This window comes from Oreochromis niloticus, linkage group LG9 (genome assembly GCF_001858045.2).
Source record: "Oreochromis niloticus isolate F11D_XX linkage group LG9, O_niloticus_UMD_NMBU, whole genome shotgun sequence".
In the NCBI taxonomy this organism is placed as follows: Eukaryota; Metazoa; Chordata; class Actinopteri; order Cichliformes; family Cichlidae; genus Oreochromis; species Oreochromis niloticus.
The window spans coordinates 16,021,178-16,039,781 of NC_031974.2; the positions used below are offsets into that span (position 1 = coordinate 16,021,178).

The 18,604-nt window shown below is 40.9% G+C and overlaps 1 protein-coding gene across 3 annotated transcripts in view; it reads left to right on the top strand.

Annotated features, from left to right (window-relative positions):
* Positions 1–18,604, top strand: part of cacnb2a (calcium channel, voltage-dependent, beta 2a) — a 71,301-nt gene that overhangs the window by 3,212 nt on the left and 49,485 nt on the right. The window contains exon 1 of one of the 3 annotated variants that reach the window (XM_005448942.4): positions 8,327–9,142. The exons of the other annotated variants lie outside the window; for them this stretch is intronic. Within the exon in view, the coding sequence (XP_005448999.1) occupies positions 9,095–9,142 (48 nt within the window). The 5' untranslated portion in view covers positions 8,327–9,094. Of the gene's footprint in view, positions 1–8,326; positions 9,143–18,604 lie in introns of those variants that run through there. 3 annotated transcript variants of the gene reach the window in all.

The following is an 18,604-nucleotide window of genomic DNA, read 5'->3' on the forward strand; positions in this document are numbered from 1 at the left end:
AAACTCACACCACCACTCACACTCATGATCTCAGTGCCTTTTAATCAGCCTGTCATTTGATGTTGTCTTCACTGTTATTATTTAAGCATACACAACTGGATTTAGGATTTGGAAACCATCTCTCGGCAGGGAACATAACAACCCAGTGCCCGTCTGAGGTGCTGAACTATCCTATATTTAAAATAAAATTACTCTGTCCTTTACTGAATAAGCCTCAGACATGATTTGCCCGCACATTTTAGAGCACAGAACTAAGAGTATGAAGATCTCCCTTAACTGGTTTACAGGATAATTTAGTTGTCAGTTCTATTAAAAAAACATAGCATATTGAATCATTTTTATTATATCAGGTTTTTGAGGTGGAACTTGTAGAGTAGCCGTTGCTGTAATGAATGTATAAAAGCATGTAAGGGTGTCAAATAAGTGACTGTCTCCTCAATAAATTACATGATCTCTTGTATATTTTCTGCCTCTCACCCTCCTGTTTAACCTGTTGTTTTTGTGCTTCATAATCCCTTTATACACGTGGGCGTCTTAAGAACATCTCACCAGGGTCACGGTGTGATCAAGCCAACGCAGCTCGGAGCATCAATACAGTCTTGCAGTAACTCCATGCAAACAACTCCTAAATGACAGAATTACTCATGCTCTTACAGATAGAGAGGGCAGAGGGCAGACGGGGAGTAGTTTGAGTAGAGAAAGGATGAGAGACATTCTCTGCGGTCGTGGTCTGATGCTTGGGAGGGGGAAGTGTGGAGGAGGCTAGGATGGATTGAGGCTCAGGCAAGACCAGACCGCTCAGCCGTGGGAGTAGCGAGGTCGGTGTTTGTGGAGCTCAGCTCTCCATTGAGAAGGAAGAAGGGCAGAACTGTCATAGATTTGTTAGCAAACTTTACCACCATCAGGTAGACAGTTTATTTTTATTCATGTGAAGGTGGGCTGCTGTGTAAGCAAACGTGTGTCACTAAGTGCAGATTGTGGTGTTTGCTTTGTCCCATCTTTTTCTGCACATGTCGAGGGGTCAAAACTTCGAATAAATAGTGTTGAGATCAGGATCATACAGTGTGCTCGGTATTGCGCTTGGGCGCCCTGCATAGAGTTCCTTTAACTGCCCAGACATTTACGTCAACCCGAGGTAGAAAAACAGATGGTTCAGCATCAAGTTGATGAAAGCTGATACATGCTTGTCCACCTCAGAGTTATTTTAGGGATCAGCTCCTTATTTTTAGAAAATATATGTGGTGAGACTCAAAGAAGAAAGATGTAACTGAATGGAAATAGTAGCTGGTAAACTTAGATTAACAAAAGTATAAATAACAACGCAACGTGTAAAATCTGTAAAAAAAAATTTTTTACAGAAAGGTCGTGTGTATGACTATTTTTTTCTCTCTGAGAAGTTGTCAGACAACTAGCCAAGACTTCACCGGCACTGGAGTCTGGGAGTTTTACATGGATGAATATGAATCCAGAGACTTCTGGGCTTATGTGCTAAGCTGACTGATTGTGTGTTTGTGAATGACTAAGCAGGTATAATAAACAGCCAGCTTTGACATCATGAATTTGCGAGCCTCTTGACAATAGAGAATTGAATGTGGTCATTTCTAAACTTACAACTGGCGTAAGTGTCCACTGTGAGTGATCGTCCATTTGTAAACTGGCACTGTGTTTAGAGTGTCTGCTTTTGCTTAATGTATCCTGGGAAATCAGCCAGTCCTCAGTGACCCTGAATAATAATAAACTTTCTTTATATAGCACTTCTCTAAAAACAGAGTTAACAAAGTACTTTAGAGAGGGTGAGAAACAAAATGCAGAACAAACAACAGGATTAAATACTAGCAGAGGGATGGCTTAAAAGTGAGTCTATAAAAGCTTGGCCCAGTTAGTGAATAAAACAAAAAGACACAGACCTTGCGAGGATACTTCTCGCAGGTTATTTCAGGTTTTAAAAAACATCACTCTTTTTCAAACAAGCCAGGAAAACTGTCAGAGCAGTTTCAACTCAGGGTGTCAGTCTGCCCTTTGCCTCTTGGGTAAAGATATTAAATATTAAATGATATTTAATGATTATAGATATAGGTTTCTTTGAATTCCTTTGAATTTATTGACTGAGTTGACCGGAGTGTAATCAGATGACAAATCTGCCTTACGTCATGCTGATGGGCACATCGTTTTCGGGAATACAGTCATAAATGTAGAACTTTTCATGGTCCTGGGTCATGCGACCCAGTGTTTTGAGTTTTAGTTTATTTGGATGTTTATTGTTTGTTTAGGTTCATTAAGTTATTCCAGCTCATTTGTAATTATATTACCCTTGTGTTTAGTCTCTCTTGCCCTTCATGTGTGTTATGTCTGCGTGTCTTATGTTGTCAAGTTCTTGTAGTTATTTCTGCCATCTTCCCCTGTACTCAGTCTCCCTGGTTCTGCGTCTACGTTTCATGTCTATGCAGTTATGTTAAGTTCATGCCATGTTTCATTTCCATGTCTATGTCTGCGTGTTTCCTGTTTTATTTTGGAAGAGTCTGGTGTTCTTTGTTCATTGTAGTTAGTGTTACTCTCCCCTGTATTGTCATTATGTTCCATTCTAGTCAGCTGTGTTCTCATGTGTCTCCACTCCCCCTGATCGCCTCATGTGTGTATTTAGTCCTCAGTCTTGCTGTGTTCAGTGTCGCGTCGTCTGTGTTCCTACCCTCCATGTTCTCGCAGCCAGTCTGTACAATCATCGCCATGGTTTTCTGAGTCTCCTTAGTTTATCAGTATCTGTTTCCCAGTGTAGTTTAGGTTAAGTTTAGTCACGCTGTTTCTGCTTTGTTGTGAGACCTGTCATCAGCCACAATAAAGGCTCGCTTTCAGTTTAAGTTTGCTCCGGTCTGCTCACTTGTGTTCGCACCTGGGTCCACCACACACACCACCGCACGGTCTGTCCCCTCAGATCGTGACAGAACTTTTAAGGCAATGAGGTCTGAACTGCCAACCCACCTGTGTCCATCATAATGAAGAACAAACCTGCAAGTGCAACACACAAAGCTTTCTTGCCGCTGTCTGAGCTACATAATTTTTATAGGCTGAGACCACAAATTTACACCAAGGTAGCACAGAAATTTACATTGCATTAATTTTCCTTTCAGTATGGTAAATCACTGAAGGTCGAATACTTACCCATATGGAAAAGAAATAGTAAAAACTTATAAAAGACTTGCATAAGATGTGGCCTACTTCATATAGTGAGTCATATAAGGCTTATATGATTTACTCATGAAAGTGGCCACTTTCTCATTACTTTCATATATTGTTTTAGTAAGTATCCAAAACATACAAGTTTCATTTATATAATTTTTCAAGGGATCTTATATCTGTTTTCACTCTTGTATGCTTTTCATGCAAGTTTCACACAAGACAGATACAAACTTTATAAGATTTATATATATCTTTTCCATATGGGTACCCTGCCATCTATCTAGCAGTACAACACAAGGACTCATACATATTAAAAAATGTTTTAATTGTTGATAAAGTTCATAGGATATTTACACTTTACACTTTAATCTACACTGTGACATCACCCACTGGTTTGCAAGGACCCATTTTGAAGTGTGTTCACCATCGTCATTGTGGCGATATCGTATTCTCCTTGGCTATCAGTTGATCAAACTCAAGCTGTTAGCTCATGAGTATATCCTGGATTTCGCTCCATTTTTAAAATGTACAAAATAGACTTAATTTTTATTCAGCCTGGCCCAAAACAAGTGACTGATCACATAAACTAGTCAGCAAAGAGTTAAGAGGTCAAATCTCAGAGCCGTTTTCCCATATGCTTATAGGAGAGGAAATGTTTTTACAGAGCTGTTGCCCCCTGTTGGCCTTTAGAGAGAATGCAGGTATAAGGTGCTTCTCTGCTGGCTTGTTAAGTCCTCTCTGTTTGGCTAATTTATGTTTTACTACTGTTTAAAAGCACTGCTGCCATGTTGGATTGTGAAGTTGGGGATGGTGGGGCCAATACTGACTGGGTAAATCTGACATGAGCAGCTGAAAATTTCAACTCAGGATTTCTGACTTCCTGCTTCAAATGTGAGTGCGGTAGAAAAATGGTTACTGGATATTTACTCTTGGCTCCACTCTTGTTAGTTGCCAATTAAAATAAGATATTCAGTCTTTATGTCATTTGTTTGCAATAGAAATTCAATATTGAGAAAGCAGACAGTTAAAAATTGAAGAATAGATTCAATATAAGGAGCACCTGCTCAGGGGAGGATAATTTGCATGCACCGGGTGAGGTGCTGAAATAATATACAGTGAAAAATGGGATTCAGTATTCAGTAGTTGAGACTGTGATTTGCATAACTCAGAGAGCATTATGTCATAATTAACCTACTGCAGCTTCCCACACTTGTTATGTTTATGTAAATGGTTGCACCAAGCTTCCCACTTCCCCTCTGTGTTGTCCGCCTCCTTCTGGCTCTTTCACCTCTCCATGATGTCTCCCACTCCCGTAACTTTCCACAGTATATTGGTACAGTTTGACCTGCTCTGTCTGTAGAGATGGATTTGCAGATGAAGGTCTGTCTGAATGCATGCGGTGAACACATAAAAACCCATTCACTCAGTGATTGCAACCATTTTCCTTCTCATCATTCCCTTTATTATTATTTCAGTCAGTGGAGAAAAGGAATGACGCAAAGAGCTCGTTATGGTTCTGATACTTATCAAATCTGACAGCCCGTCTGTTTTCATGCCATGGATATGTTACGTATGCACTTTGGTGGTATGGAGTGACTGCCATTGGAAATCTCAAAGGTCAATTGTAGCATTAACCCTGCAGACCTTTTCTGAACTTTAAGCAACAAATGTCAAGATTTTTCCAGTAGTAAATATTTCTGGAGAACAGTATGTAATGTCTGGCTTCAGACTGCAGTAATGTTGGCCAGAGTAAAATACTGTACTTGAGTGAAAATCTGGAAACAAAAAAGGCAACCGTAAAGCACTACTGCTGCTCAGTCGGCTGTCGCAGCAGTGCCAGACTGCCATCTAGTGGACAAACACTGTTATTGGGGTTATTTAACTTTGAGTGGAAGTACATGGATAGCCAAATATGGTTGCAAAACCTGTAAGTGATGTAACAGTATGATTTTTATCTAATAATACTGATGTTGAAGCCACAAATGTGGAATTTATTGTTCAGTTTTTGTTTTTCAGTAATTTTCAAGCAAAGAAAAAAAGAGAAAGGTACACACTGTTATCAATACATTAGAGCATGCCCTGCTTTCACAGTTGACCTGAATCCTCCATGTATCCTCCGTACTCCTCAGTCCTGCTGTGGTGCAATGAAGGATAAATTAATTTGGCAGTGAGTTGATCCATTAACCACCTAGTGGCCAAGGTCACAGCCCAGTTATTACGAGTGATCCTCATCCTCAACTCAAATAATATCTATCTAAATAGCAGGTACTGTATTAGATGAATCACGGATGAGAGAGAGAAAGATAAAAAGTTTTGCTGATCATGCAAATTCAAAGACTGTCATCATGTTTCAACGACTGGAGACTGCAGGCCATGACTGAAATTCATGAGAGTGCACATTTTTATACATTTGCATTAGCCTGTAAGTGTTTATTATTTTCATTATCAATCTTTCGGCCAGATTAAAGCTGTAATTGGCTGATCTTTGAAAAATAAAAGGCCTATAATTGAAGGTAGCATCTTTTAGGTGTGTTTTTCAAATGAATTAAAAAAAACAAAACAATAGTCATATCATTATCACAGAAAACCCATCCTCACAGTTGTGACGTAAAACACAAGTGTCCATTCTCTTTTTTTGTGCTTTAATCATAAGATGGATTCATTTAATTAGCTCCTTCTTATGCCTTGAAAGCTTGCTCTTACTGCCCCTATGATTGATTGAGACTGTCTTCTGCGTAGTGATGCAGATCCGGGGGGAAGAATAGACACATCTCTCACTGTTACATTACTTTCATGATCACAGTGAGTTCCTAGTACCTCACAGTGTGCGCATGTTAACTCATGTAAAAGCAGAAACTGGTGCAGCTTCTTGTGTAAAGTACCTCAGGTATGACTGCGAAGATGCATCCAGAGAGGCTGTAATGAACCCAAATTAAACTGGGAATACTTCAATGTAGAGACCTGTTTCCCTGCAGTATTATCCATGACATCAGCAGCTGAGTGATGATTACCATCGAAGGGTGACAGCCTCTGACAGGTTAACTGATAGACATGATTCCCCTCTCACTGTAAGGTGCACAGCTCTGTGTTTATAATTGTGCCTTTCCATCACCGCAGACACATGTCAGCCTGTGAAATATTGGCAGTAAACTAAAAGGGCTTCAACGATGATAAAAGATCACAGCAGGTTTATGTTGGGCTGCGTGCTTGTCAGACTTGAGGAGATGAATAGATACGTGTATATTATCACTGATGAGCACAAAGTTTCACAACAGGCCACACAGCATCAGTCCAGGGTTCAGTGTTATTGTGTAGAGAAATACTGTTTCTAATAATGTTTTAATATAACACCAATAGACATAGATTATGGCACAAATACACAAAGGTCCTCTCAAGGTGCTTTATATTGTAGGGTAAAATCCCCACCTCAGATAACACGCTGTGAGCAAGCACTTTGTGACTGTGGGAAAGAAAAACTCACTTTTAACAGGAAGCAAACCTCGGGCAGAGCTAGGCTCAGAGAGGGCCAGACATCGGCTCTGTCTAGTTGGGGTTTGAGGGGAAAGAGAAAATAAGAAAGAGAGGATATTCATGAAAACAGATTACAAAACAGTTTAGAAAAAGCTCCTGTTGAATGAATGCTCACTGATTATATTATAATGTGTTTTGTTTGTTCACACTGCACAAAATTGGCTGAATTAAAAAACAGAGTGAGGCAAGCTAATTAAAGTCTTACTAAGCATGCAGATCTGAGAGTACTGACATTTTCATTTAATTCTCCATGCTTGTGAGCGTATTACAGAAGATGTTGAAGCGATTATTTCATTTAAAATCTGCTTCGCATTAACTTCCCTGCACTTTCTTTAGGATCGGAAACTCTCCCTCAAATATCCCAAAAATAAAAACTTGTTATGTTGACTTGCATTTGCTTTTTTACATTTCTCATCAATAAAATTTCAGCAAAAAAAAATTGACCTGGCTCTCATTTTAGCCCTGAAATGGCTGCAAAATACCCCATCTGTCTTTAAGTAAATCTTTTAAAACCTCAGTTAAAGCCAATGTGTTGGAGAATAAAATATGATACTTGACCTAATGCTTGATATTTTATTTTTGTAAGTAGTAGGCGCCTGGAAAATCACTTGTGATTCATGGAGACAGAAAGCTGGGTTTGTTTTTATCTTGACGCAGCACTTTCTGACAGCAGAAATCATGTTGTTATTCTACTGATAAACTGCAGTCTGTCCCACCTCAGCCTGAGAGTGAGTGATGATGTCTTCAACATCAGAATCAGCTCTGCACAATATAAGAGTGGAGCAAACTAAAAAAGTTGAAGGTAGGTGACAATGGGGGAGGGATGCTTAAGCTCAGGTTATACATGTGTCTTTTGACACAATGCTCAGTGCTGTCTTTTATTATTAGCATGAAAGAAAAGCTCAGTTGTTTTAGAGTCTGTTTGGCTCCTCACTTTTTAATAATCTGCTGATGCAAAACAAAGGCTTCCCGTTTAAAATAAAATGAAATTATGTATTTTGGCTGAAATTAGTGTTGTTTTTATTGGCTTTATTAGCTCTGTTGTAAATCTGTATTTTCAGGGAATCTTTGCTGTCAGTGCTCATAAAACTATATTTGCTACACCATTTTCAAAATACATTACTTTGATGATTTAACTGAAATCACTGCTGGAAAGGTTCAGGGTTAAAATCTACGTATCCAGCTGGCTTTGTTGCAAGTAGAGATCCAAAAGCACATCCACAGTCAAGCTGTCTAACTGAATATTACCCGTGACCCACCCTTCTCTACCACACTTGTCCTGTGACATGAAGCGAGTGTGTGCATTTTTGGCTGACACAGCATTTGCGATGGAGTAGTGAGGCCGGATGTCCTTCTGGACTCAATCACCTGAACACAGTGGGAAAGGATAATAGTGGAGAGGAGGTGTGAGATGAGACGGGAGGGGAAAGAAACAAACACGCCAGCTCTGCGGTCACACAAAGCACTCCAGCATGACTGAACTGTGCGAGTGACTTCCCCCTGCACCACAGGCAACGTTGTGCTGTTCCTCCGCTCGCAGCACGAGACACACACTGTTTCTGTTACATTAAAAGCACAGTGCAGTCTCTTCAGCAACCAGTAGCTGCCTCAGTGCCTGTCCTCACACAGAGAAAGTAAGAAGGGTAATCCAGTGCAAATGAGGACTGAGTCATGGCACAAGAAGAAATAAAGAAAAGGAGTGGAGCATAAAAAGTCAAGATAGCCAGAGTGTGTGTGTCAAGCTTTTAAAAGCCGACTGAACCCTGGATGAATGAAGGAGGGGCAGGGAATATAGAGGATGTGTCGTCCATTAGGAAGCAAGGGACAGCGGTCAGTAAAGGACACTCAGAACTCCACCTCCTCCCTGTGCCGAGAAGGAACTTGCGCGTGGTAATGAGTGGGTCTAAATCCACTAGCAGCTGAACCAGTGTGCCAGCCTGCAACTGTACGTCTCTGCCACAGCACAGCAGCGCTGCAGAGGATTTGGCAGCACAGAGGATCTGCCAGAGCGTGCACAGATTTTGGGGTGGGGTAAACTCAGATGGACACTCTGCTGCAACAGTCTGGAGATGGGTAGAAGAGGAGGAAGAAGAGCAAGGAGTATTTGAATCTGACTTTTTGAATCTCCAGAGTTTCTGAGTAAGGGGGCAGATAAGGTGCACACGTGGGGAGGGGTGGACAGAAGTAGGGGGCAGGTGTGGATACGACAGCCCTCTGCTCACTCTTTCATCAAGGATCCCTGCTGTCCTCGTTATCTGCTCTGCACCTTTTGGTGGTCCACAACCCTGTGGGCCAAGTCTGCAGGCATGGACCGAGGCTGAGTAGATGCTGCTGCCTGACAGGGAGTCTGTGAGACGGCCGTCAGTTCCTCCACTCCCTGGTCCCCTTCATGCCGTGCTGTGGTCTGGGCCATCGCCGGAGAGCAGAGCTTCCATATGTGAGTTTGTGGCTTTGATGCTGATTTATCACACAGGATAGACTGTATGTGATAGTGAGAGAATAAGAGGTGATCAAGCCTACAGTTGCCAGCATATGTGCAAAGACTAATTGTTTCAGGATGAATAATTCAGAGGTTATTTGGCAGGTGTTTCCATGCATGCACAACTTTACTGAAAATGTCAGCGCTGCTTGAAAGCACCAGTCTGAAGAGTCAGTGGATGCCTGCCAGCTTTTTCCCTCGATGTTGATCGCTGTTCACTGCTGCTGTAGATCTCTATCAAGAAACAATCCTGAGTGCTGCAGGATTTAACTGAAATATTTCAGTTGCCTGAACTGACCTGACAGTTTTCTGCAGAGCTCTGTTTTCACTCTGCATGCTGCCAGACATGATAAATGTTTTATTCCATATTTATTCCAGGGTTTGGAGAGAGAGCTGTGAGGTAGTAATGTTTTTGAATGCTGTGGGTTCACACTGCAGGCACATGCTCTGTTGACAGTTTGACTTTATTGGGTTTTGCTTGTTTATTTCTTGCGTCTTTTATGTGCTAGTGTCTGCAATCAGAAGCTCATTACAACGAGTCTGCTGTGGCTGTTTAGCTTAATGAAATGCAGTGAGAGGAAAATGTGGGTGTTTTTCTTCTAATAGCTATGACTCCGAGATGGAAAATTTGATGACACATGCATTTATTTCTCTACTGTCCTGTGCATTCTTAATTCTGTCAGTCAGCCTCAGTGGGTTTTTGTGCACTCCTTTATGTACAGCACAAAGAAAGGGAATATTTTCTGCTTTTTGCAGCCTCCACTGTTCGTCAATAGAGCAATGTAAAAATTAATCATGTTTTCCCTCTTCCACAATTCCCCAGTACTGCAGAAAAAGACAAGCATTGTATTTTGCCACTAGATGGCCACATTTCACTTTTGAGTCTTCCACTCAAACACATACTGTACATGCAGATCTATTTTTTAGGCACAGAGAGAAAATGCCTCACCGCCATTAAAGCCCAAAGATAAACTTTTCATGAGGTAGACTTTTTTATATAATTATCTAAAATGAGTTATGAAGTCATCCACAGATCTGAGATGGTAGCTTGTTCGCCTCTGGGACAAAATGTCCTGAGCACAAAAAACGTCAGAATGACGAAAACTGTGACATCTAAGCACATAAAAGTCTTAACGGCAGTGTGAAGTCATCCTTGATTTTTTTTACAAGAGTAAATATCTTCAGACAACAACAGTCAACTATACCCATGTTTTAATCAAAAATGGCATTTTTGAAGATTTGCTTCTTTGTGTCATGTGAAAGTAAACTTCACATGTGTGTTTCCAAATGTTGGGCAGGCAAGGTTTACACTTTTTAGACAATGAGTAATGCATTTATTGGGGGAAAAAAATTATACACAATTACATAATTGTTTGTTTTATCCCAATTTAGCATGAAAGTAAACCTTAAGTTTCATGTGAATATGAGCTGCCAGAGCAGCTGTAAGATTGTGGCGGTGAAATATATAATAACAGCCTGTACACTAAATGTTACAGACTAAACTTAAACTGAGACAACAAAAACATGTTTCAGTAGAATATTTAAAAATATTTTTTAAATCAACTATACATTTTTACCTAATTTAAAATGTCCAAAAGAAAAGAGAAACCAGTATCAGTTTTTTCCTTAACTGAGATCTAGTGATGCTCTAAAGGAACTCTTCATGATCACATAAATAAATTAGTATCACCCAGTTGTTCCAAAAAAGAACTCATGGGTTCATAATTCATTATGTGATACTTTGAGCAGCAAGTAATACACAGGTTGTGTCCGCTAAATTCAGCCAGAAGCAGCCTGCTCTCATTCAGGGAGCCCTTTGAAAAGAGTCCAAGACATTTGGTCCCATTATGACATTGTCTGTCTTGAAATGCTTCTGAACTGGAACAACAACGTTATCCCAGATATTATAGAGAAGGAAAAAATGCCAGTGTGATCCTGTGCACATTGCTCTAGTTTGGTTACGCAGTCTGGTTTTGTGTGACATGCGCTGCAGTAGGCTGGATCAACATTTACTGTACAACTGAGTAAGCTTTAATTTAACTGATGAGTGGATTAGTGTAGGACCAGCTGTGGAAACGCCACACCGGAGCATCTAAGCCCCATGTGTGAGGTGTTTGCATGAAAACAAACCATTCGCTGTGGTGGAGTATCACTGGCAGCATGTGTTTGTGTTTAATGACTGTGCACAAAGTAAGCATGGGGAAATTAATATAATGAGTAGAGTTTTTGGCAGAGGGCAGTGCAGTGCTGAACTTTAGTGGACCCTAGCTGCCGTGACACGCCACTCTTTCTATGACACTGCTCTCACATGTTTCCAATATGGAGCACCAAACCGCCGTTTTACGTCTGAAATGGGGCGGAACACAATTCTGCTCTCGATGGAATGTGGAGCACGGAGACCTGGCCGGATGGGACTCCGTCTGACAGAGCGAATAGCCAGCCTCAGACACTCCTCACGGAAACTCAGTTAATTGAAGACAGCAGGGCCTGCTCCATTCCACCTTTTGTTTTCTAGGCCTTCTTGCTTGCATGATGCAGCACCAGTAGCTAGTGACATCCGAGGAAACCAACCTGAGCTCTGTTCTTGCAGTATAAATGCTGATAAACTCTTTAAAGGTACATGTGAAACAATGTAGCACAGTTTCTTTTCTATAGTCAATGTATCGTGAGGCGCATCCAGGTGTATTTCGGGATTTGGTGGGAATATTAATGCATTATTCAACTGCCAAAAAAAGTTATCAATGAATTTGCTGTATCTTAGTTTGTATCTACTCCCTCCCCAGCCATCAGGATAACAAAGAGAAAACAGATCACTTTTCATGTAGAGAAAAAAACAAAACTGCCTACTGTATCTGGACAGATAATCTGACAGTATAACAGATTACATAAAAGATGGGCGTAGCCTTTGTGAAGTTCCATTATGAAGCCAATTTCACTATGACCGCCTCTGTGTTTTGACGCCAGATGCGACAACCAAGTGCTTGATCTGAAACTGCATACTCACTGGCTAATGATTTGTGATTAACAAGTTATTAGCCGGTTAGCATGTCTTGAATTATCCTTCTTTGTGAAATCTTAAAATTACCATAATTTACAAAAAGGACTTTGTGTTCTATTTGACAAGACTCAAAACTAGCGACTGAGCACATAAGGTCATCAGAAAAGTCTTTGCTGAGGTAACGGAGAGAGGAAGAGAGGAAGCCGTCAAGTCGCCCCTGGTATACTTTATAAAGAATGCAGGTTTAAGACACTTGTGCGTTTTTCGACCTGGATGCAACGTCCATCTGCAAGACCATTTGATGGATTATGTGAATGTATAAGGAGGCAAGGTATGCTAGCAGAGGGTGATACATTGCATTAAAAAAAAATCCAGGTGTCATGCTGTGTAAGTAGATACAACTCACAACTAAACTGTTTAAACGTGCCTTTGTCTGATGCTATAGTAAGAAGTGACCACATGTCAGATGACATAGAGGCTGTTTTGTGCCTGGACACAAAATATACACAGTGGACACTGACCTAATTGTTATTGACAGCTCTCTGAGGCTATGCAGCAGTGCTGTGAGCTACCTGCTAACTTTAGCATTGTACCAAGTTAACAGAAACACTGCTAATATGGTGTGTTTTTTGATGCTTAATGACTTAAATGGCCATATTAATACCATCATGTTATTATTTGATTTTGGCACAAACCATAAAAGGCTGACGTGGTTGTCATGTGATAAATTATACTGTCATAAGACAGATGTTTGGACGTAAATAACAAAATGGTGATGAAAATTCATCCTGCTGGGACATGTCTGCCGTTCATAAAATAATCCTTGAGAGATTTAAAAGAAAACAGAAACATGGACCTCATGGTGGGAAAAGAGGAAACATTTCAGGAGTAGCCATGCTTTTAACATTTTGTCCTGGCGTATTCAGGGAGATGTAGCAATGTAGCAGGTAAGTAAAAACTTTGAGCTGTTAGGTGGACTAAAGAAACCAGACAGAGAATGAGAAAATACTGGAATATTCTTAGACAAAGATAATTTTTTCCCAGAAACAATTGAGTTTGTGTGTTCTTGTGGTGAGTGAGCTGAGCTCCCATGACAAAAGGGTGACCTGGAATTCCCAGTTTTCCAGGCATCGGGATGGACGCCCAGATAACAGTGCCGAGCCAGCGCAGACTAAACTGGAGCAGGGTTTCCTTGGCAGCAGTTATGCGTTTTTTCACTTATCCAGAGAATATGGAAATGTCCGGGAACTGAGCCGCTAATTGGCCACAGAGGCTCTGAAGAATGCCTTGGATTTAGGTGGATTTTTTTTACTGTGTTTACGTCACAGCTGGACTGGAAAGTGTGATCTATACAGTATCTGTGGAAGCCTATGAAGAGTATAGCTTCAGCCCGGAAACACTGATGTCAGTGACACGGTGCGCATTGACCCCGTTCAAGTTACGGCTGGCAGTCTGAGTTTTAAAACTCTCAGTGGTCTGGAAATAGTGAGGTCATGGGTAAGGAGATGCTTCTCCCACCCTACAAAATGTACTGTACTTATTCCTCATCAATCTTCCTAATATGTCTACAATAAATCATCACTGTCACAACCTGGCTCAAAAGTATGTGACGAGAGGGAGGCCAGCTAGGGTCTTAAATGACGCCAAATGTGTAATTAGAGAAATTAAGAAACAGTACAATAGGGTGTATCTGTCAGCAGGTCAGTACCTTCGCAGTGTCAGTGATGAATGAGTGTGAATATAAAAGATCAAAGAATAAACAAGAAACTGTCAGTCAGCCAACCAGGTTAAGGTCTGCTTTATATTCTCCTGAGCTCAGCCCATTCAGGTGTGTTGCATCAGGAAACTAGAGCTGCATTTAAACACACAATAAAACATAGTAAAATGTTTTTTAAATGCACCACCTACAGCAGCTCATTCACTGTGTGTAGGGCGTCGATCAACTAGGGTGTAGCAAAATGCTGCACACTGTTTTCAGGTTTGATTCCTCTGTTCAGCTCCACGGATCAGTTTCCTGGAAGATCTGAGAGACAGAACCAACAAGGAAAGGACAACAAAGCATGCATCCAGCATGAGGCCATCAAACTGCAAGCTGGGCTTGTTTGTCTGCTTGCCTTATTCAAGTAACTGTGATATTTTAAGAACTTGAGACAAATACTGCATGACTATAAGATCTGTGGTTCTGGCTTGTAAAAAGGCCACATAAAAAAGCTGTGGGGAAAATCCTGAGGAAAGCATGAAGACCTGTACCAAATTTCATGCCGATACCTCCAGTAAGAGCCTGGCAATCAGTGCGTATAAAACTTAACCTCATTATGATAAAGTGTCGAAATTATACTGGGAAAGTTTTGAAAAATGGTTTCTGAGAGTCTCAGAAACACAACTTCTTTGCCTGTTTGCTGCTTTCTAACCAACTGAGATGAATGCATATGAAATAATTTGGTGTTTATTGCCAAACTTAAAAGGGACTTGTAAGTGTGAGGACTTTGCAGGCACTACAATATATTTAAGTGCATAGTGTGTTACCAGTGGTGTTCTTGGTGAGTGTAGTCCCAGTTGACTTTAGATAATCAACAAGCTCCTCTGTCTATAATTTAGTCCCCGACGTCCTCTGACAGCTCTTTGGTCTCGCTAATGGTGGTGAAGAAGTTGAAATGGAAGAAACTTATTCTGTGGACAGGTGGGCCTTAGACACTTAACGAGTTGAGGTCAGGAGTCTGTAACTGATTGGCTGTCAATAGGCGGGAGCCAAATTTCTGGCTAGGCTGTAAGGGATCAAATCCTTATTTCAATCAATGCCAAGAAAAATGACTTTTACTCCTTATGTAATGTGTTTTTCTGGATATTCTTTCTTTCTGCATTAAAATAAAACTACCATAAAAATGAGTGACTGTTCATTTCTTTGGAAGTGAGCAATTTTACAAATTCAGCAGGGGATCAGATATATTTCCCCCACTGCCTTCACTTAATATCTTATCTTTACTTTTCAGTTTGCTTCTAACATACCTTGTGATGACTGTACTTTATGTAATTTTCTTCTACTAACAGCCCACAGATATTATGAAATCATGCACATCGTGCTGACATAAGAGCGCTAGCAGAGTTGTTTGCTCAGCTCACACCCATTAAATTGGCACCTCTGATAGAAAGGGCACCCAGGCCAAACTGAGCATCACTTAAAACAGGAGCAGATGTTCTTTGAGGCCAATTAACAGCAGAGAGATGCAGACAACCTTGTGCACCAGAGGAGGGCTGCTGGCCCATATGGATACTAGAGACAGTTAATTAGAGTGGCAGATGTTAAAAATGGACCAGGAGCCGAGTAAAGCAAGAGTTTTCACTATATGTTTGTAATTTTGTGGTTGGCATTGATTATTTTAATGAGCTGGTCTCACCGGTAGCCAAGATTTTCCACACTAAAGTAATAAGATAGTAGAAGTACAAATTTAAAAAGATGGCCTCAGATATTACGTGAAGTGTTCGTGTATAGAGCTGCTGTGATTAGTCAACTAATTTCTCTGTCAATCAAAGGAAGGTTAACCAACGTCTTTGTTTGCCAAACATCCTTCAACTACAACCTCTCACAGGTAAGAGGTTTTTGGGGTTTTTTTAGCCAGAAATGATCGTGGCAGAGAAATCAAGTAAAAAAAAAAAATTAAAAGCTTCCATCAAGCTATAACTGAAGAAAGAGCACATCTCAGATAAATTTTGAAGACTATTAAGAAAAGACTCACAGAACACCCTTTCCTTATAAAAGCTTCAAGCTGTTTTGGCACCTTTTTAAATTCCTTTTCAAACACTAGTTGTTCTGCTTGTTTATGTGCGGTCTGTAGACTTTTCTGCCACTGCTGATCCAGAGATCCGCCGCTGCTCTGTGGCTCAATTTCACCCAAATGCAGCCACTCAAATCAGCATTTACAGCCTCAGAACTCTCCACTGATCTTTTATGAGTAGTCCGGATCAACTTGAACAAACAGACTGCGAGAAGTGTGGAGAGGAGATGTTGGAGAGATTTTGCAGAGGAAGCTACATAAGTCAGCATAGCATTTAGAGGCTTGATCAGAGAGCAGTGGAGCCACTTACTTAAGAGATTAAATGGAGAGTCACCGAGCATTTTCTTACTGTCTGTCATGCTATTTATCTCTTAGCAAAGTGGTACCATGACAACAGGTGCCGGCTGGGTGAGAAGATGTACTCCAGAGATTGAGGGAGAGATGGAGGATGCTAGAGAGCAAGGAAGGAGACTGGCTCTAGGTAGGTGGCAAAGAGCAGGGATGAAACAAATAAAACAAAGGACGATAATAAAAGGAGAGGTACCTACAGCAGATGAAGATGAGGTCAGTCACTTTAAGTTTTGCTCCGGTGCTCCCGCTTATTTACTGCCTGATATCTGTACATGCCAGTGACCTGCCAGTCAGGGCTCTCCTCCAAAGACTCAGTATGTTCATCCTAATACTTCTATAAGCTCACCCTGGGGAGCTGGCCACAAAGATCTGATTGGGCGCGTGCTGTGGCTCAGCAGGGCGGGGTTAAACCTGCTGGGATGTTTCATATTCATACTCGGCTCGAATACATAATCAGTCCATCAGGTCACTGTGTGCTGTGAGGAGGAAAACACTTTTGAGTTTTGCTGGATATTTCTGGACTTTTCTAGTTTTGTAACGTAGCCTGAAAAAAAAAAACTTGAAAACTCTGCGCGTGGCGTGCTCTGATCCCCTGACAGATGCTGGATTCAGTCAGAGCAAGCCTTTCGGGCTCGCGGGTTTGCAGGGCACATGATGACCAATGGCTGAGCGCGACGTGCCCCCGGCCATCACCCCTGATCCCGCACAGACCTCCCCACGCAACAGGCTGCGGGGCTAAAATCTGCTGAGGAGGGGGCTCCTCTCGCCACGTTACTGGCCTTCCTCTCGTTGCCATGATCAAACAAACCAAGAATAAAAATGTCTCGTGGGTAAGTGAGGTGTGCTCCTGTAGAGTGAGTGTGCTCCTCTTCTCTTGAAGTGCTCTGTCATGTGTGTTTTTACTATGTATTCTGTGGCATTTGCAAAACAGCTGAAAGCAATGTAACATTTTGCATCACTATTGATATGATTTTGTGGTTTAACAGATTATGCAGAGGCTATTACAGTGTGTTTTCATTGATTTTTTTATGCTGCTGTACTCAGTGGCTATTCCAAAGTGAGGCTTAGAGATTTAGGTATTATATAACTACAAGCTACTACATACCCACTTTATGAAATCTGGTTATCAGTCTGCCAACTCTGCCTCTGCTAGGAAGTACGCCAGATGTTGATGGGTCGAATTTCTAGTTGATGGCAGTTCAAGTTAAACTCTCCATGAATAGTGCATTCTTCTTGTTTTTGTTTTTTATATATATATATATATAAAAACAGCAGATAAACTGGCACCTTTTGTTAAGATGTCATAGTTTGTTTGTTTTTTCTAATGTGTGTGAGTTTGATATCTGATTCTTTGCCAGTGCAGACGGATCAGGGCAGATTAGAATGAGAGTGGCTTTGCGAGGATGAAATCAGCTACTTGGGAAAACACGGGTGGGGCAGGGAGGAGAGAGATGGGGATGGAGGTATGTTTACTATCAAATCTACTTTCTTTCTGTCTGTGGACATTTTTCTCTTTCTCATTCTGCAGACATACGACCTGCCAGAAACTCACACAGCCTCCTTTTACACTTTTTATGATCCCTCTTGCTGCTGAAGTTCTTGTAAGTCAGGTGCAAGTGACACCCTAATAGTGCAAGGAGCCCAGGGCTTATTTCTCCTTCTTATACACCATATGTTGAGCTGTCCTAAAGAAGCGTTCATGTTTTACTCTGTGAATGTTTTGCATTTCTGTCCAGTATATCGTACATGTGCACATGTGGATGATTCGAGATGTGCTTATGTGTTTTCCTCCGGAGGGAAACGCTGCTCTACTTTCCCTCAACCTACCCATATGGCAAATATGTCATGCTGCTGCTTTCTACAGCCCAGCTCTCTGTCCTCACTCTGACTGAGCCTGACTTTTTCTACACAAACAAAGCTGGAAAGTTGATTACTTTAAAACACTTTAAAGTCTGCTGAACTAGTAAAGAGGCTAGTAAGGAGAAAAGACATGCACTTAAGCATTGTCTTTGTTTAGTTTGTGTTTTTATGGCTGATGATATCAAAGGGATAGTTCACCCTAAAATCCAGTTTACATATTTTTTCACTTGGCAGTAGTGCTGTTAGCTGTTTCTATCTACATGATTTTAGTATAAATCGTCCAGTTTTGAAAATATCTGTTCTTAAATTGGTTACCTCTCTTACATAGAATTGAATTGCAATGTTTTTTAAAAAATCAAGACACAGTAAGTTTTAAAAAAAAAAAACGACAACAAAAAAACATGGCCAGTAGGAACTATTTTTGTTCTACAGAGCTTC